The sequence below is a fragment of the Erigeron canadensis genome, chromosome 2 (assembly GCF_010389155.1).
Source record: "Erigeron canadensis isolate Cc75 chromosome 2, C_canadensis_v1, whole genome shotgun sequence".
Lineage (NCBI taxonomy): Eukaryota > Viridiplantae > Streptophyta > Magnoliopsida > Asterales > Asteraceae > Erigeron > Erigeron canadensis.
Genome location: NC_057762.1, coordinates 15,820,960 through 15,842,597, shown reverse-complemented (window position 1 = coordinate 15,842,597; position 21,638 = coordinate 15,820,960). Strand labels below are relative to the sequence as shown.

The window sequence follows — 21,638 nt, the reverse complement described above, 5'->3', positions numbered from 1 at the left end:
TATTCTTATTTTTCCGATTGTAGTTGATTCTTGCAGCATTACCAGTCATAGAAGAAGAAATAGCAGGAGCAGTTTGCGAAGAATTAGTTGGCTGGATCGACATTATTGGAATTGATTTGAAAAAAATAGTTTTTCTAAATTGTAGATCTGAGATTTTACACAATTGAAAGAACCTTTTTGCCCCACGGTGGGCGCCAAATTGTTTTGGTCAAAAATCACCTAAGATAATCTACGTCGAAGACTTAGATTAATTAAGTAACTAAACTTTCGTTCGTGAGGTTGTGTGCTTGTAAAATATGTTGAGTTACAAAGATGCGTTGCAAAGAAAGGCTTTTGAAAATAGATTATGTCGACTAAATAATAAAGAGGGTCAATGTAATCGCAAACTAATGTAAATAATGCAAGATATGTTAAGATAAACAAGATATTATGCAAGAATCAAATAAGTAAAACGTAAAATAAAGAGTAGAGAACAAGAACACCAATATTTGTTGACGAGGAAAAGCCCTTAATCCTTAGAGGATCGTTGGCATAAAAGCCCCGGGAGGAAACAATCGTTTCTACCTTGTTCTTTTATTGATTATTGTTGAAATGGATACAATTGGTGGAAGCAGGTTGATCGATCTTTCTAAGTGTGTAAGTAGCGAAATATGCAGAGTGTGTGAGTACAAGTGAATGATAGCAGGTGAAAGTAAGTGCCTAGGATCGATCAAGCCTCTTCTATTTATAATATTGGAAATAAACTAACTATCCGATATTGTAGGGATTTTCCAGGTTTTCAGTCATTGAACATTGGTGAAGATCTTGACTGGTCAAGTGACCGTTGTTGTATTTCTCCTCATGCAGAATTCCACTTGAAGTCCGACTATGTTGGGGACTAAGTCTTCTTTGCGTGTTGAAGAGATTCTTTACGCGTATGCTTGATTTTGTACTGTTAGAGGTATTTCTCCATGTGAGATATTGAATAATATCAGCCCTGCATGTATATCTCAAGAGGATATAATAATGACATGTGTAACAATACATTAGTATATCTTCCGAATGTTACGTTGTGTCAAGATCCTGAGATGTCAAGATCTTGGGCTTTCAAGATATTGGTACTTGAAATTTTTCTAGGCATAACAATAATGTTAATTAGCATTGAAAACAAAAACTTTAGACAACCGCACATCGTGCGGGTAAAATACCTAGTTGTTGATATATATCAATATTAATATCCAATACCAAAGACTTTCTAGAGCCAAAAGAAATTGCACAGCTTCAAAGAGTCAGCTTCTGAATTTTCTGTTATTAATTTAGTGGAATTGAGGGATATGTTATGACACTTGATAATCGGTTAGGAGGTACGGAGTGTACACCCATTAAGTAAACATCTCGGACCTAAAAGAGGTTTTCCTTGATCCACAGTCATTATAAATTAAATAAATATTATAAAGATTCTCTAAATCTTTTACACATTAAAAGATTATGTAATATTAAATAGATTTTGTAAAGATTCTATAAATCTTGAAAAGATTTTGTAAAGATATCGATCCTGTAACGATTTTTTAAATCTTGAAAAGATTTTGTAAATATATCGATCTTGAAAAGTTTCTGTAAAGATACACTAAATCTTGAAAAGATTATGTAAAAATTTTCTAAATCTTGAATCGTCTATATATAGTTGAGAATTCATTTACAGAATTCACAGGTAATGTAGAATCACACAGAAAGAAAATAAGTATCTAGTTTTCTTTGTTTACAAAATCTTTGTTTACATATTGGCATTAATGAGATGCATTAATAGGGTGTCTCTACAAGAGAAAATTATACATAAGGAAACACGCAAAACACAAAATACTATATAGCGAACGGGTTCTTGCTTTCTACCAAAATCAAGAACATTCCTCTTTCTATTATCCCAAAACATAATTTGTGTAACCCGGGCATATAGGGTCGAATTGTTGTTTTTGGACAGTGATATCATGATACAAAGAGATATCCGGTCATTGATTTCTTACCGTGTTACACAGATTCTTCTCCTCCTGCCCCTGACTGTATTATTTTCTCTAACAATCAAAAACAACAATATCTTGTTGAAATCAATGGCTGCCACAATGAAGCATATGATGACAAATTTCTCCAAGCTTGATAAGTTTGAAGGAATGGACTTTCGGAGATGGCAGAAGAGGATGCACTTTCTCCTTACAACCATGAAAGTGGTTTATGTGGTGAGCACTCCTTGTCCGGAAGATGGTGATGATGCAGTTGTTGATCAAATTCGAAAAAGGAACAAATGGGAGAATGATGACTACATTGCTCGAGAATTAATCCTCAATGGTATGTCTGATGCTTTTTTTGATATTTACCAAAATCATGCTTTTGCTAAAGGACTATGGGACTCTTTAGAGACCAAGTATATGACTGAGGATGCCTCTAGTGAAACGTTCCTTGTGAGAAATTTTAATAATTACAAGATGGTCGATTCTAGACCGGTCATGGAACAATACAATGAGCTCATTCGCATACTTGGTCAATTCACAGAACATAAAATGAATATGGATGGGGCTATTCAAGTCTCTAGTATCATTGATAAACTCCCTCCGTCGTGGAATGAATTTAAACATTCTTTGAATCACAAAAATGAGGAGTTAACTCTTGTTGAGTTGGGCAGTCATTTGCGTATTGAGGAATCCCTCAGAGCGCATGATATTGACAAGCCATATAGCAACAACGTTGCTGGTATGTCTTCTGTCAATATGGCGGAACATAAAAAATCCACTGGATATAATGACAAGAAGGGGAAACGTAAACATCAAGAAGCTAACAAAGCTGGTCCCAACAAGAAGTCTAAGTTGGCTTGATGGAAGTGTGGCAAATCTGGACGCTTGAAATGGGATTGCAGAGTTAATATTGGTAATAAAAATACCAATGGATCTAGCACAAGCCGTTCAGGAAATGGTTTTAACAACCAAAACTCGAAAGCTCAGTATATATATATAATGATTCATTCGAGAATTATTATGTTTCATATATAACTGAGACTTATTTTGTGCAGGATGATGATGTTATGCGGTGGGTTGACTCGGGTGCAAATACCCATGTGTGCAAGGATAGACATTGGTTCACGACTTACAAGTCGGTGAATGACGGATCAGTTCTTCATATGGGAAATGAGTTAACTACCCATGTTCATGGACATGAAAGTGTGGATTTGAAGTTTAGTTCTGGAAAAGTTGTTTCTTTATTTAATGTTTTGCATGTACCACAAATTAGTAAAAACTTGGTTTCAAGTAGTATTTAAAATAATTGTGGTTATAAACAAGTTATTGAATCTAATAAATTTGTTTTGTCAAAACATGGCATGTTTGTTGGTTTTGGTTATTTGTGTCATGGAATGTTTAGACTTAACATTAATCACATGAATGTCAACTTTGCTTTTATGTCACCTTCTGGCATGCTAGACTAGGAAATGTACACTTTATAAAAAGGCAAAATATGTCTAAAGATGGATTAATACCGGCCATTGACATGAATACTAAAAAGTGTAAAACATGTATGTTGACAAAGATCACTGAGAAGCCATTTCAAAATGTAAAACGTGACTCTGAAATTTTAGAATTACTACATAGTGATTTATGTGATTTTCATGCAACTCCTACTTTATGTAATAATAAATATTTTGTTATATTTATTGATGATGCTTCTAGATATTGTTATATTTATTTAATACACACTTGTAACAACCCTCAATTTTCAATTAGGATAATTTACTTGAACTTATCTAGGTCCTTATCCCTAGAGGTTTATTAAGAGAATCGATCTTCTAGACATTCAAAGAATAGCGATAATTGTCCCCTAGTACAATGAAATACCTTAGAAATGCTATAAACAATAACTATAATCATTCAATACGATCTCAAGCTATAATTTAGTTCTAATCAAACTTGGTGAAATGTCAATGAACCAAAAATTTTATTTCGAAAAGTTGAGTTATGTAAATAATTGTACAAGACTCACAAGTTGTGATAACAACCAAAAATCTCTATAAATGTCCAACAATTCAAACACAAAGCTAATTAAAAGTACATTTGAACACAAAAATATAATGACCATCTTAAAAATAGATTTATAAACTATTATGTACATAATAATAAGCTTGAATAATAATAAGTACATAAATATATTGCAACATTTGAATAAGTCTTCCAATTAAAAGATATGCATACAACTTAAACTTATTATAAATATAAACTCTTATAAAATCCACCAATCAACATACAACTAACCACTTATTCTTACACTCATACATAAATAAACACCACATATACTACTCATGTATATATAATCATGAACCTAGACATATGTTGGACTCCATACACATCAAATTCAAACTACACACCAGTCACAACTTCACCTAGCCAATCCATCAGCCTCCACCACTTCAACCCACCTATTAGCAAGCTCCCAACCCATTCTTTCCCCCTCTCTCACGGCCATACACTCCCCCACACACCAACTCATTTCATGTTTGGTAAAACACAACACACACACATCTCAAAACTTCCTCTCAACTTTTCTTCACACTTTCTTCATCATTTTCGGATTCTCCAAGGCAAAATGGAGCTTAAAACTAACTAATCTAATGTAATAATAAGTCATATGGATCATCTATCACCTAGAGTCATGTATGGTGGAAGCTTGGAGGTGATTTGGAGGCAATAACCATACGAAATCAGCCCTTTAAGGGGACTGATCGGCGGCAGCAAATATGGGCCAAGAACAACCCATAAACTCATGATTTAATCATCAAACAATCAATAACTAACAATAATCTTGTATGGGGTTAAGCTATAATCAATGGGAGCATGGATAGGAAGAATCAATAGCTCTCAAACGGCCATATATGTCAAGGTTTTCATCATCTAAGGTTGTTCTCTCAAAACCGAATTCAATACATCTTTATCTATAAATTTTTCAATGATCCATTAATGCTTTTGAGTTTGATTATCAGTAAATATGTGTTTTACAAGTAAATAATGCATTTTATGTTGAGAAAATACAAGATCTTTACATGCATGTTGTTTTTAGGATGATCAAGAGATGTTTTGGCAAGAATCATGTTAATCAATTATGTTTTGTATAAGTTCAGTTGAAAATGATGATGAATGATCTTGAAATTTGTTTGAAATCTGAATAATTGATGTTAAGAGATACAAAATAAAGTGATAATATTGTTAGTGGTAATTTAGAGGCTAAAAGAAGCAACCAACACCATTGGTGAGTGGATATAATCAAGAACATTCTGACAGAAATAATTTTCTATCTTAAATCGGGTGAACTGAACATGTGAGGGCAGATTCAAGAAAAACTTTCAAAATAAAAGTTGTAGATAAACGAGTTAAGTTTAACCTCCAACTGGAATTACTCAAAAATACTGAACCAAAATAAAGATATGATTTTTTCTACTGAAACTGGTCAAAACTGCACTTTTGTCTGAATAATTTATCAACTTTAACAATTTTTATCTCCTAACCCATAAGATTCCAGGAGGTCATACTTGGTGGAAACTGGAAAGTAAGTACAATGTGTCGTGAACTTAAAATAAAATCATGAAATTTTTATTAAGAGTATTACCCAAAGAACTTTTATAAAACATTCGGGTATGCAAAACAGTGACTGTTTTGACCACTTTCACTTATAAAAACATTTAGGGGTAGTAAACATTCTTTATAAATTAAGCCAAAAATAACAAAATAAGTGGACACATATAGAATGTTGTATAAAAATCAGGAGGGTCCAAATAATTGTCCTTAACCCCAAATTTTTGGCCAACATTTCATAAATCTGGTGGATAAAAACAGAAAATTTGAAAGAAAACTAATCATTTATGTAATGGGCTAAAAGATACACTAAGGAGTTAATGGGCTAGCCTGGCCCAAATAATGAACCCATTGAGCCATAAATCAGTAGGCCCACCTGGCCCAATAACATAAATAGCCCAATAACCAATATAACCCATTAAGCACATAACCCGAATAAGGTTAAGCCCAATAACTAAATTAAGCCCAAGTTACTTAAAAGCCTATAACACTTAGGCCCAATTGGTAATGGACCATAACACTTAAATAAATTTCATAAACCCAAGTAATCATACGGCATATCGAGAAAAATGTGAGTTAAAGGATAAGCGTAAACATTGTAACGCGAAATATAACTAAGCGGAATGAACATAAGTAATTACGTTAACCAATCTATAAATTGATATCACAAATGCTAATTCATCCTAAAATCGGTTACACATCAAATGATGAATAAGGTTAATATAACTTAATATGACATTAGCATATGATAACCTAAGATGCCAAACAAAACCACAAATGAAGACAAGTTACCGAAATTCTAAAAACTTATAACTACATGTATACTGGAAGTGACTTTTACACCATCAATCTCTATGATTAAAAAGATGTGAATATTAGCAATACACTTGGATTCCATATTAGCAATACATTTTAGTAGGTTTAGGTGAAGGACTAACAGATTCTTGGTTTTGAAAATTCGATGCAATTTTTCCAATTTAAAAATTGAAGACTCTTTTGTTTTGTAAGAAGCATTTAGAGCATCATAATTAACCAAAAAGTCATCTTTTGGTTTCTCAACTTCATCGGTCTCAAATTCGTTATCCAATGGATGAATAAATTGTTGTACCATACCAAGTCGAACAAATTTTTCATCATACAAAGGTTCTATTTCATCCTTGGCTTTTTGCAATGGTGTGATATTCTCAAATCCCAACCCGAGAAGAAGATCATCTTTTGCAATTTTTGACTAGTTAAAATAGGCAGTGAAATCCAAGAGAGGGTTTTGTTCAACTTTATATAACTTCTCTTGATAGAAAAGTATATTCTTTTTAAATTCCTCAACTTGTTTTTCAAGATTTCCAATCTCAACGCCTTTTAGAAAACAAGTATGATTTAAGTCAGAAATCTTCCTTTCGAGTTCAACGTTGTTTGGTTTAGCTTCTTATTGAGAATATCAACATCCATTTGTCTAGCATTTGCCCGAAGCCATTCATTGGTTTTTTGAATTTCAAGATCTTAATTGGCTTTTTCAAGATCTTGAATGGTCTTTTCAAGATTAAGACATTTTTGTAATAACTTAGAATCAGGAGAGGCATTCAACTCACATTCTTAAACCAACATCTTTTCTTTATATGATTGAAAGTCTTGTTTAATAGTATCATGATCAAAAAGTAATTTTGAATATTCTTCAAGAAGTTTTGAAAATTCACTTTTAGATAATGAAATACTATTTTGCAAATTTTTGTTTTTGTTGGCTAAAGTGTTAATATGAGTTGTCAAGTTAGATAGAGCTAAATTAAGTGACTCTTTATCTCTAACTAATGAAAGAGTAGAGTTAAGATTTACCTCATCATCAGGGTACTCATCATCAGTGCTTTCAGCCTCAAAAGCTTTGTTCTTGGCCAACCTCGCCATAAAGCAAACATTAGCAGAAAGATCTTCATCTTCATCATCTGAGAGCAATAGCCATTTGTCATCTTCAGCAAGCAATGCATGACCAGCTTCCACTTGCTTGGCTAATAACATCTTCTGCTTGTAGTACTCATAGTTCCGCTTACGAGGTTGTTGGCAATCAATAGCAAAATGACCAGGAATACCACAATTGTAGCACTTTTTGTCAGATGCTTTACCCTTCTCAACCACTTGTTTCTCATTGCCTTCTTTCTTTTCAACATGCTTTGATCCAGCTGATTCACCTTGTTCATAATTCTTGGAATGATAGTGTTCCTTCTTGGGAAATGTACTTGTTGAAGAAGTGCGGAGATTGTTATTTGTAGGCCTCGCTTTGTAGAACTTTTTCTTGAAATGCTTAGTTACCGCGACAAGAGCTTGATATAGTTCATCTGAGACACCTTCTCTTGTAGCCATCATATCATCTCCCTCCTCATCAGATAAAGAAACAACCACCATTTGCCTTTTAAGAGCTTCAGAAACCTTCTTTTCAACAATCAATGCCAAAGGATCAGAAGATACAACTTCTGGCATTTTGTTTGATGAAGCTTTGTTTAGAACTTGATGTTCATTGAGTTTGAAGGATTCATGAAGATTATGGATGGTGAACTTGGCCAGATTTTGATGTTGCTTAATCTGTGTTCCAAAATCTTCCCATTCAGGACCAAGAGCTTTGATGAATTTGATGTTTAACTCAATCTCTGATTTCTTGACATTGTTCTTCCTAAGTTCATTTATGACATTGCAGAATCTACAGTAGACAGCCTCTAGAGGTTCATTTGGCAATTTGCTGAAGTTGTCAAACTCAGTCAACACATTTGTCAATCTTATTGTTGAAGTCAAGTCAGATCCTTCCATTTGTCTTGCCACCTCATCCCATATCTCCTTGGCTGTATCATAAGAATCAACAGAACCATAGATTTCATCTGGTAGTACTTTGTATAAGCATGATCTAGCTCTGTTATCTGCAGTTGTTCGATTTTTTTGTTCAGCATTCAAAAGATCAAGAGTGAGTATTGCACCGGTAGTGGGATGGCGATGAACTGCAAGTCCATTAAGAATGGAATCTTTAAGTAGGTGACCATTTGGTTGAAATTCCACATAGTCCATGAATCTTTTCTTCCATAGTCCATAAGAACCACGGTAGAGAACTGGAGGTCTTGTATCGGAACCTAATGCCAATGCTTCACGAGAAGCCATTACTAAGAGATTTGTTTTGAAACTTGAAATGAAATGAGAGTTTGAAAAAAAATCATGAAGTGAAACGAGCTTGATGAAGATCGTTCTAGGTGAAGATCGTTTTTGGAAGATCGTCCTAGATTTGAAGAAAGAAGCGAGACGATTGAATGGAATATCGTCTTGGAAGAAATTTAGTGGAATTTGTCTAAGTATGAAATGAAATTGAAATTGAGATATGTTTTTGGAGTTTTGAAAACGAGAATTGAAATTGAATTAAAGGAATTGAAAATGAAAATTGAGAAATGAAAGACTTGGAAATGAAACGATCTTGTTTAAGATCGTCTTAGAATTTTGAAGGGAAAATGAGACGGTCTTGAGATGAAGATCGTCTTGGGGTATTGAGAAATTTTCTAAGTACTTTTTGAAAAATTTGACAGAGTTTCAGTATGAATTTGGAAGGAATGAATTTGAGCAAAACCAATCAAGAATGATCAGTTACCCAGGAAGTGTGTGATTCCCAATCACAACACCTTCGATTAAACAACCAAAACACACCAACTTTTAACAGACACTGAGACGATCTTGGGCAAGATCGTCCTAGAGTCGGGTAACTGAGACGATCTTTTAGTTTTCTGCCTTAATTTTCAAAGCATAAACACTTTGAATTGACCAAAACTGATCCTTTCGGATTAGTTAGCCACAATCAAACTCTTCACACCACAACCACTTGCTAGAATGACTTTGTGAAGATCGTCCTACAAGCCACAACACACAAAGTATGAAAAATGGATAATCAGGCACTAAGACGATCTAGGGAAGATCGTCTTAATGAAGATCGTTCTGGCATCATCTTCTTCATCAGATAACAACACATTTTCAGAAACTCCATTTACGACTTTTAAAACTTCAATATCTTTCGAATTACTTGGAGTTAGAACTTGAAATCACTTGCAAAATGTTTGTTTTCACGTCCGCAACAAATCCTTAAACAAAATTCAGCTAAAAACACAATAGAATCAAAATCCGAAATTTGAGCGCCAAAATCCAAAAATTCAATCTCGAGAGTTAGATCGAATTGAAACTGGAAACCTAACAAGATTATGTTTTAAGCTTAAGGAATCTAAATTTGAACAAAAATTGATGATTTTATGTGATTTAAACAATGAAAACTGATGAAACAGGGGACGGTAAAAAAACACGGTTTTTGAATTTGATATTTGATGAAATTGAGATCAAAATCAGTTATGGATCGATATCAAAGTGATGTTTCGCTCTGATACCACATGTAATAACACGATTTCTGCTCTATATTCGATCTCAAAAATGGTAGATGTAAGTGTGTGTGTTCTTGGTGTGTTTAATGTGTGTATTGAGAGAGAGTATGTGTGTGTGTGTGTTTTTAGACAGACAACGGTGTTAGGGAATTATGAAGGTTGTTATTGAAATAGTTATATGTACATGTATATATATGATGCCTAAGGAATGAGGAGTATTTATACTATAAGTCCTTATATATGCTAAACTTTATATTTAGCTCCTCATCCTTAGTTATCATATATCTATGATTTAACAACAAGTAAGTCCACAATCTTAATTACAATTTATCACTATTTTTGGATTTCTAACAGCTTTTGACACTTAACTAATTACTTATTAAATAATTTTACTACAAAATGTTTCCTTGACAAAAATTTTAATTGGCGAAGTGTGTTCTGAATGGTTGTTTGGCTAAGTCCATTGGGATTGATAACATTACTTGCATACTTATATATATCCAAAACACCCAATTGTGAGATTTCATCATTTCATATATAGTGTGTCAGGTGATGGTTTTGGTTTGTTTGCTTCGTAAATACGTCCCTCTCTTAGGCTCTTGGATTTATTCAAGAGTAAGGGTTTTCATTCTGATGCCCTGCACTAAGATGTGCGTGTTTGACGTATTTCTAAGCCATTTCCGGGTTCTTTTCTTGATAAAAATATACCGGTGATGTGTTGATTCTAGAACTTGGCCTGGTGATCATGACGGGTATATTGGATGACGAATTGGCATTTAGGTTTGACTATACTTTTTATTTTTTTCTCTTCATTTTTCTTTTGTATATCCATACCCTTACTATACAACCTTAAACTTATACTTGTCTATATTCATACAATTTTCCTTTTTGAATACCTTAGAGAAATTATACATATAAACATCACTATAACTTACTTTTCCATTGTATAAATCCACCTATTCATGTAAACTTCACCTAATTATACCGATAGTCTAATCTGGGGGCCATTGATTGTCATTGGTTTGTTTGGATGGTTTGGGAGAGTTTCAGTGGGTTGATTTGTGGAATATTCTTGTCTATGAGAATATGTAAATGGGTTGAGTTATTGAAGATTGTCTTGGATTGTTCAAACAAAGAAAGTGAAATGTTATAGGCATGTTTATCATTGTAAGAGGGTATCTACTAGTAGAGTAAAAATGGTTCAAAAAGAATAAAAAGAATTGAAAAACAGAAAAATTAAAAAAGGAAGAGATAGAACGTGGGCTACTAGTAGGTATTTCTCATTTTTAAATGTCTAGAAAGTAGTTGTATCACTATTTTGGAAGATTTGGTTGATCGTGAGTTGTTTGAAGTTGATACACCAAAATGGTGTCGGATTTGCTTGGTACATTGGAGGTGTTCGCGGGATAGCATCTTATGGGGTTAGTGGTTTGTTGGCAATCAATGGTATGGGTTGATTAGACTTTTTGTTCATATTCAATATAACTTATACTATTTTGATTAGCCTATGGTAAAAGAGTATACATCACGACTAAGCTATGAGTGATTATTCATATATTCAACCCGAAAGTAAGTTTGTTGGATTAGAATTATATTGATAGGATCGTTTGATTCTCATTTATGCTTAGTTGATTATCGTGGCCTGCGGATTGTTCAGGTATTGTCAAACATTTCGAGTTTTCATTTAAGATTAAAGCTGCTTCACCTGCTTTTTGCCATTTGACATGCTTGGTGTTGCTTCTTTTTGATACTTGTCACTTGTTTGATAGTTTGATTGTCAAGGAATGCTTTACTTAAAGTTCAGATTTGCTTAAGGACAAGCAATGCTCAAGTGTGGGGGTATTTGATGTGACTAATTTATACCCATTACCCATATCGTTATTGGCCATTTTACTATATGTTTTAAGTCGTTTTGGTATGCATTTGGCGCGTTTATGGTGTTTGTTAGTGTTTACAGGCTCTAAACAGGTTACGCGTTCATTTGTTGCATTTTCGGAAGACTTATCGGCCCAGAGGTGATCTATGATGTCGGAGGTTGATTCGAGTGGAAGAAACGACAGAGCGTGGCAAGTATACGAGATCGAAAGAAGGTTGCCTTGTACAAGTGTTGACTGCGCCGCAGTGGGGATGCACTAGCCCATTGCGTCGCAGCCAAATCCCACAGAATTTAGTGGAGTTAGCCCCACTGCACCGCAGTGGGGATGGCAACAGAAGGACTGCGCTGCAGTCAAGAAAGAAGAAAAGGAGGACACAGATTCGGGCTGCGCCGCAATCACCATTAAGTCAAAGTCAAACTCACCTCACTGCGCCGCAGTGAGGGAAGGATCAACCCCACTGCGCCGCAGTGGGTGCACGGGAAAACAAAAGATGAGTCGGTTTTGCATCAGATTTGGAGAGGGTATATAAACAAAAACCCTAGGTCGAAAATAATTATCAAAAGTCTTTCTAGGAGCTGTTCTACAAGGTTTCTTCACTCTCCAATCAAGATAATTTCTTAGGCGGATTCATTGAAGATTCACGGGCACCCATCTAGATCGTATCTACTTACTGTCTTGCAATTTATTTTCTTCAAATGATTGGTACATCATGTTTCTCTTCTATTTTAATTATTATTTCGGATAGATCATGAGTGGCTAAACGTTTAATCATCCACGTTGATGAAATGAGACGGATAATGTGATTGCAATATTTTAATTCAAAAGATTGATTTTTATTTACCGTTGTTCTGAGATCTTGGTGATTTAATTCTTTTAAATAATTATTATAATATTGGTTATGTATTAATTCTTCGTTAGTGGTACTAGTTGAATTGATATATGATTTGAAAAGAATTGTTTGTCTATAAGTGTCACTAGTTCATGGTATGATAGTGAATTTTATTTTAATGAAAGAATTAATTTTGTCAACGTAAATTATAACGGTTGGTGGTACCACGTTATTTTTACATAGGTTCAATTGGTAATTTGATAGTCAGTCAAACTAGTTATTGGAAAAAGTTGTCTCGGAACTGGTGGAACCGGTTTGGGTAATTTATCTAGTAATCTAGGTGATCTTGTGATGTGTTCATGGTTGGTGGTACCACATGAGTATTTAACTAGTCACGATTATCTTGTCAGTATTTGTGAATTTGGTCTTAATTAAATGCAATCACATTTGAAGTCAAGGGAAGTCAAGGTGGATGACTTTTAATTATATTATCTAAAGTTCTCGTCATTTTATGTTCTTGTTCAAAACAATTTTTATTTTCTGTCAAAAAGGAGATTTGAGTAACACCCGATTTTCCAAACTACTTTACTAAACAATTGATTCAAACCAATCCCCGCGAACGAACATGGTCTTACCTCTTAACTATATTACAAACGATCGGGTCCACTGCCCATGAGTGAGTAGTAGTCAGTTTTTAGGTGAAACTAGTTTTATATTTTTAAGACTCGATTTTGCACATCAGGTAACAACACTTGGTGTTGGCTGATCTACCTCCTGGTTGCAAACCTTTGGGTTGCAAATGGATCTTCAAAAAGAAGATGAAGGTAGATGGAACTATTGAAGAGTTCAAAGCAAGGTTGGTCATTCAAGGCTTTAGACAAAAGTTTCGAATTGACTATTTCGATACATATGCTCCAGTGGCTCGTATCTCTACCATTAGACTGCTGATTGTTTTGTCAGCAATTCACAACCTGGTCATTCACCAGATGGATGTGAAGACAACATTCTTGAATGGAGACCTGGATGAGGAGGTTTATATGAACCAACCTCAAGGCTTCATCACGCCAGGAAATGAAAACAAGGTCTGCAGACTTGTGAAATCTTTGTATGGATTAAAACAAGCACCCAAACAATGGCATCAAAAGTTTGATGAAGTAAGTAACTGCTCAATGCCGCCTTCCGCAGGTTTTGAGCCCCAATACCTCGACGGTGTATGGGGGAGGTTATGATCTAGGCAAACCTTACCCTACCTAAGTAGAGAGGCTGCTTCCAGTTTCTACCTAAATGGTAGAAAAGGCCCTCCAACCTTTGCATGGGATGAGGATCAAACTCATGACCTCCGTCTCCAGAGGCAAGGGTGTTAGCACTAATTCAACCATGCTGCTTTTAAAAGTTTGATGAAGTGGTTTTGTCAAATGGTTATTCTTTCGGTCAAAAATTACCTAAGATAAATTTAGAAAGTATTTTAGATTAATAATCAACCGAAGATTTGTAAGTGTGGTTTGGTGTTCAAGGATCTTCAATTAAAAAGGAAAGTTTTCTTATCAAAAATAAATAAACTAAGAGTTTGTACTAAAAACGAGTTTGAGAAGATCTTTGAGATCGAAATACTTTGAGTACATAAGAAAACAATTGAAGATAATGTAAAATAGAATAAAATAACGTAAAAGCTTAATGAAATTGCAAATAAAAGTAAAGACACTAGAATTTTGTTGACGAAGAAAAACTCTTGATCCAGTTAAGTGATCTTAGGTAAAAAACCCCGGGAGGATACAATCGACCATCCAGTTATTCTTTTATTACGATATATGTTTATGAATGATTGATTACAATGAAATGAATAATTGAATGAACTATGAAATGCTAATAAACTAAAGTGTTCTTGTTGATGATTGCTGAATAAGTGTTGTAAAGGTGTGAGTGCAGATGAGAATGTTTGTCCCTCGTGCAGATCAATCTTCCTTCTATTTATAGAGCTAGACGTTGAACAGTATTTCCGAAATATCCGGGATCTTCCTTGAATTACTCTTCTTCGCTGACTTGACTTGCATGACCGTTGTGAACTTATTCTTCTTCAAGTAATTCTGTTTTGAATCCCGATTCTTGTTGACGAAGTGGTAGACTAGCTGTTGTGGCACTTTTTTAATATAAGACGCGTCTTTGACCTAATTCCTGCAAATAAAATCTAATATACTAGACGTATATTCGCTAGTTTGATCACAGGTCTTGAAGATATCAAGATCCTTATATATCTGGATAACATTGATTTAAGGACTACATTTACCATTACAGGATCAAGGATCCTCTAATTTCATACAGCATTATGAAGTTATTATAAAAGGACCTAAACTGTAAAATATACTTAGGATCCTAGTAGTGGAAATTCTACCCTAAACAATTGTCGCCAAAACTTATATTTCATTGTAAATAAAGATAAGTTTTTTAGTTTACAGTACGCTTTTGACAGTTTATAAAAATTCAGGGGTAAAATGTGTATTGATGAAAATTTTCATAAACAATTTAATGAAGTTAAAGAAGAGTTTGATCAGGTAAGCATATCTCGTTTTATTTCTATTTATGAATTTTTCTTTATATTCTAATAAATCCTATTTTCATTTTAGAAGTTAAAATAATTGATTGATTGCTATGAACATCGAATGAAAGAAAAGAACCTAACCATTGCTCGTCTAAGTAAAGTTTCTATCCTACGAAAATAAGCTTTAGACAAGGCGATTGCTGAGACATCTAAGGCTAGATCTAAACTACATGAAAATATAGGATGGCATTATGCAGAACACGAAGCATTACTAAGGGCATTTCACATGAATACAGCCATTCAAGTCCTAGAAGCTAAGTTAATAATGGCAGCAGAGGCGAATACTACGGGCTTTGGAAATCCTAATTGGGATGTTAACAAGTGGATTAGCACATTATCTAAGTTAGAAGAATCGTTTGCTAAAGAGGCGTTTGCTAGTAAATTAGACCAACATAAAAAATCTTTGCAATTATTTTAAATAATGTACCTTTGTTTTATTCCTTTCTGAAAATGCTGTCAGTCTTCCATAAGTCAAGATACTTTGAATTTTCATATCTTTGCTTTTATGAACCTGCATTTATGATATACCTTCCAAGAAATATCTAATCGATGTTATCTTTTTCCCGATGTATTAATGTTTTTACTGATGCTTCGATTTGATGTTTAGCATTTAATGCATCGATTGATCTTTCCGGTTGGATTTATATATATCTAAGATTACCAAGTTTGACACACACAACTTTATGCCTAAAGAACATATTAAAATCAACTTTTCTTTTTCTATTAACATCTACAACTATTCCATGGAAAATGAATCATCTTCAAGATGTAAAACTCAAAAAAGACTTAGAAATCAATCTATTTCAGTAAGTACTTTTTCTTAATCATATATTTTGATCTTCTCTCATTTTTCTAAAAATTTTCATTTTACTTTTGTAGATTATCGAAAAATTATCTAATTCCTATGAAGCAGAGATCTCTTACAAAGACGAAACAATTAATAATGCAAATCGACTTCTCAACTCAGTTATGGATACCAGAAATAAAACTCTAAGAGAGATGGCAAATTTGAAAGAAGAGCTTAAGGATATACTAAGGAAGAGGTTAGAAATTTGAAAAACTTTTTAGGGTGGTTAAAAATCAAATATCCTCATATTTTTCGTGAGAATGAAGCGCTCGAAGAAAATAGATTAGGAATTAATGTTAAACCTCCTTCCCGTAATCCTTGTAATAGGAAGCCTATTCCTTAATCCCCATTGTAATCACTCATCTATTAATGAAAATCATACCTTTCCTTGATAATTATGCTTACTGGGATCTTGTTTTCAGTTGACTTATTCTATATTTCCTATGAAAAAACATTAATCACAACAAATAACAACGATGCAATTTAACCATTTGTCCTTTATTAACCATTGACTCCTCTAATAGAGATATTATCCCTATTCTCGTTTGAATGATCGTAGAGATCACGAACCCGTTTGTGCTGACTAAAAAGTCAACAACCCTATGTTCAAGTCCTAATTGTGAGGTTCTTCCCACAATTAAGAGCTTTTTAACGTGCGACCCAGGCGAAACGAAGTGTACTGTTAAACCTCAGCGTTTGGGAAGGTATACCCTTCAACCCAGGATAGAAATGTTCATCCCACTGTAACATAACTATGGAATTCTAACTTCATAAGAAGTTGTCTTGACTTGTACCTTGGGTAGCAACTCATGATCTTCATTAGCCAGGATCCTGCAAGTAATTATCCAAACAAAAACACATGCTAATGATTCATGCCAGCCTTCATGGCTAGTCATGACTCATTACTCCAAGTTAGTATTGTGGTGTACCTCCTTAGAAATCATTCTTTGTTAAGTTTCCAATTTTTGTTAGGAAGTATCTCGTCTAATAAGCCTTTTTGTGTTAATCTCCATATTTCATAATTAAATGTCGCACGCTTTTCAGTTTCATGACCAAAAAATCCATGAAAAATACACCATTTATGTCTTTTAGTATGAAATTTTCTACGTATTGCTTTTGGCCAGTTAACCTTGTCCCCCAGATCTTTCATTATGGTTATAAGGCCAGACAAATCAGTGGTAAAATGATAATCAGAAAACTGTAAATACTTTTTAAAGTTCTTACCTTCGTTATTCATACCTGAATCTCTCTGGATTTTGTTAAGTGGCTTAATCTTCAAGATAGTCTTCTTGACCTTCAACAATGATTCCTTCTTGGGTGTTGGTTTTGCAGCGTAATTTGCTACTGGTTCATGTGACCTTCAACAATCATTCAGCTAGGTATCATGCATTCTCAGGAGGATTTCTTAAGCTTTCTTTTACATAAGGATAATCGTACATCGAATCAAAAGAAAAAGAACTTTGAGATAAGTTAGACATATTTTTGGACAACGATTTTTGACGAAAATGTAGAAAAAATGCTTTTTAAGGACGATGTAAAAAATTAAATGTTTAATGATGCTGAATTCTTTTTCTAGCAAAAACACCTTTTTGCCCCACGGTGGGCGCCAAATTGTTTCAGTCAAAAATTACCTAAGATAATTTTATGAAAAGATTTTAGATTAATAATCAACCGAAGATTTGTAAGTGGGTTTGGTGTTCAACGATCTTCAATTAAAAAGGAAAGTTTTCTTATCAAAAATAAATAAACTAAGAGTTTGTACTAAAAACGAGTTTGAGAAGATCCTTGAGATCAAAATACTTTGAGTAAATAAGAAAACAGTTGAAGATAATGTAAAATAGAATAAAATAATGTAAAAGCTTAATGAAATTGCAAATAAAAGTAAAGACACCAAAATTTTGTTGACGAGAAAAACCCTTGATCCAGTTAAGTGATCTTAGGTAAAAAAAACCCGGGAGGATGCAATCGACCCTCCAGTTATTCTTTTATTACGATATTTGTTTATGAATGATTGATTACAATGAAATGAATAATTGAATGAACTATGAAATGCTAACAAACTAAAGTGTTGTTGTTGATGATTGCTGAATAAGTGTTGTAAAGGTGTGAGTGGAGATGAGAATGTTCGTCCCTCGTGCAGATCAATCTTCCTTTTATTTATAGAGCTAGATGTTGAACAGTATTTCTGAAATATCCCGGATCTTCCTTGAATTACTCTTCTTCGTTCACTTGACTTGCATGACCGTTGAGAACTTATTCTTCTTCAAGTAATTCTGTTTTCAATCCCGATTCTTGTGAACGAAGTGGTAGACTAGCCGTTGTGGCACGTTTTTAATATAAGACGCGTCTTTGACCTAATTCCTGCAAATAAAATCTGATATACTAGACGTATATTCGTTAGTTTGATCACAGGTCTTGAAGATATCAAGATCCTTATATATCTGGATAACATTGATTTAAGGACTACATTTACCAATAGAGGATCAAGGATCCTCTAATTTCATACAGCATTACGAAGTTATTATAAAAGGACTTAAACTGTAAAATATACTCAGGATCCTAGTAGTGGAAATTCTACCCTAAACAGTTATTATTTAAACCAAGCTGACAAATGTGTATATACCAAATTTGATGATTCAGGTAAAGGAGTCATCATTTATCTATATGTGACATGTTGATATTTGGAACTGACCAAAATTAGGTTGAATTAACGAAAGAATTTTTGTCATCAAAGTTCTCCATGAAAGATATGGGGGAGGCTGACGTTATCCTTGGTATAAGGATCAAACGTGGAAACAGAAGAATTTCGATTTCTCAATCTCATTACATTGAGAAGGTTCTAAAGAAATTCAATTGTTTTGATTGTACACCGGTAAGTACACCCATGGATCCAAGTATGAAGCTGATGCCTAACAAAGGTGAAGCTGTATCACAACTTGAGTATTTTAAGGTGATTGGTTGCTTGATGTATGCCATGACTTGTACAAGGCCTGACATTGCATTTGCTGTGGGAAAATTGAGTAGGTATACTAGTAATCCTAGTACTCATCATTGGCAAGCAATTAGGCGGGTACTGGAGTATTTGAGGAAAACTATGGATTATAGTTTATCTTATACTGGGTTCCCTTCAGTTCTGGAAGGGTATACTGATGTGAGTTGGATAACTAATACTGAAGATCATTCTTCAACATCTAGTTGGGTAATTTTGCTTGGGGGATGTGCTATCTCATGGGCTTCCAAGAAACAAACTTGTATTACCAACTCAACAATGGAATCTTAGTTTGTTGCATTAGCTGTAGCTGGTAAAGAAGCTGAATGGATAAGAAACTTGTTTTATGAGATTCCATTGTGGCCTAAACCTATAGCACACATTTCTATCCATTGTGATAGTGCTGCTACATTGGCAAAGGCTTATAGCCAGATGTACAATGGGAAGTCTAGACACCTAGGTGTCAGACATAGCATGATTCGTGAACTTATCATGAATGGGGTGATTTCTATAGAGTTTGTAAGATCACAACAAAACTTAGCTGATCACTTGACGAAGGGATTAGCTAGAGACTTTAGTTAATAAGTCTGTTGAAGGGATGGGTTTAAAGTCCACCTAAATTTCTAATTGTAAGATACCCAATTCCCATATGGTATTATCAGATGCTGAATTCAATGTGGAAAGCTTACACTTAGAATTTGAAGCATATGAGTTTACTATCATCCCAAGGTATGTGCTCGGACCTGCTGATGGTTAGGTTGAAATATATTTTCTTAATAGTTCCTTTGAAAAAGTGCAGTAGCAGGTGCAAGAATAAAGAGAACTACCTATATGAATGTGAAGTTTTGCCGCTTCAAGAAAGCTTTGGACTTTTCACTTTGGATACATTCATGAATGGATATGGACGCATGCCTTGTATAGCGTCGGGATAGCTTTATAGTATTTGAAAGCTTATGTGTATATTATTTTCAGTAATTCAAATAGGTTGAAGGGTTCAATTCTTAGAACACCCCGATTCTCGTATATTTGGAATGTGTAATATACTAAAGTGAAAATTCAATCTTCAAGACATTTTCATTTACGCATAAGTTTTGTTTTGGTTGTTTTCTCATGTAACGGAATTGCACTAAATTGGGGAGGATTGTTATTAATTTAGTGTAATTGAGGGATATGTTATGACACTTGATAATGGGTTAGGAGGTACGGAGTGTATACCCATTAAGTAAATAACATCCCGGACCCAAAAGAGGTTTTCCTTGATCCACAGTTATTATAAATTAAATAAATATTATAAAGATTCTCTAAATCTTTTATAGATTTCAAAAATATTATGTAATCTTAAATAGATTTTGTAAAGATTCTATGAATCTTGAAGAGATTTTGTAAAGATATTGATCATGTAAAGATTTTGTAAATATTCTCTAAATCTTGAAAAGATTTTGTAAAGATTCTTTAAATCTTGAAAAGATTTTGTAAAGATATCGATCTTGAAAAGATTCTATAAAGTACACTAAATCTTGAAAAAATTCTGTAAAGATTTTCTAAATCTTGAATCGTTTATATATAGTTGAGAATTAATTTACAGAATTCACAGGTAATATAGAATCACACTGAAATAAAACAAGTATCTAGTTTTCTTTATTTACATATTGGTATTCACAAGGGATCAAGGCCTTTTGAATTAATGCATTAATGAGATGCATTAATAGGGTGTCTCTATAAGAGAAAATTATATATAAGGAAACACACAAAATACAAAATACTATATAGCGAGCGGGTTCTTGCTTTCCGCCAAAATCAAGAACATTGCTCTTTGTATTATCCCAAAACAGAATTTGTGTAACCCAGGCATATAGCGTCAAATTGTTGTTTTTGGAAAGTGATATCACAACACAAAGAGATATCCGGTCATTGATTTCTCACCGTGTTACACGGATTCTTCTCCTCCTCCCCCTGACTATATTACTTTCTCTAACATCTTCTTCATTTACTGATGGCAAATGAGCGTGTTTTCCTTCATAAGTTGTAATCACCATTCTCGGGTCCTCTGCCAATCGTTCCACTTGTTTCTTTACTCGACAACTATCATGTGTGCAACGATAATAACTCCTGCATACATCATGGTCAACTTTCAACTTATCAAAAAAAAAACAAAAACAATATCTTGACAACATCCAGTTTTTCATCTTCGCGTATATTACAGGTTGAATCGATCATACAAATGATATTTACAGGTTGAATCAATCATAAAAATTATATTTAAGAAGCCTTAATATATAATATCTATTTTGGGTCAAAAATTACCTAATATAATCTACGTTGAAGACTTAGATCAATTATGTAACCAAACTTTCGTTCGTTAGGTTAAGGGCTTGTCAAATACGTTTAGATTCAAAGATGAGTAAAATCAAATATGTTGATCAAAGATTATGTTGACTTAGACAAGAGAATAAGGACAAAGATATTCGCAAACTATATGTAGAATATGAAATATAATGCAAATGATATCGTAAGAAACAAGGTAAACAAATAG

At 33.7% G+C, this 21,638-nt stretch overlaps 1 protein-coding gene across 1 annotated transcript; it reads left to right on the top strand.

Annotated features, from left to right (window-relative positions):
- Window positions 1-2,084: 2,084 nt before the first annotated feature.
- On the top strand, window positions 2,085-2,843 carry LOC122587771. The gene has a single exon (XM_043759937.1). It carries the CDS (start codon window positions 2,085-2,087, stop codon window positions 2,841-2,843), a length of 759 nt encoding a protein of 252 aa, XP_043615872.1.
- Window positions 2,844-21,638: the final 18,795 nt, after the last annotated feature.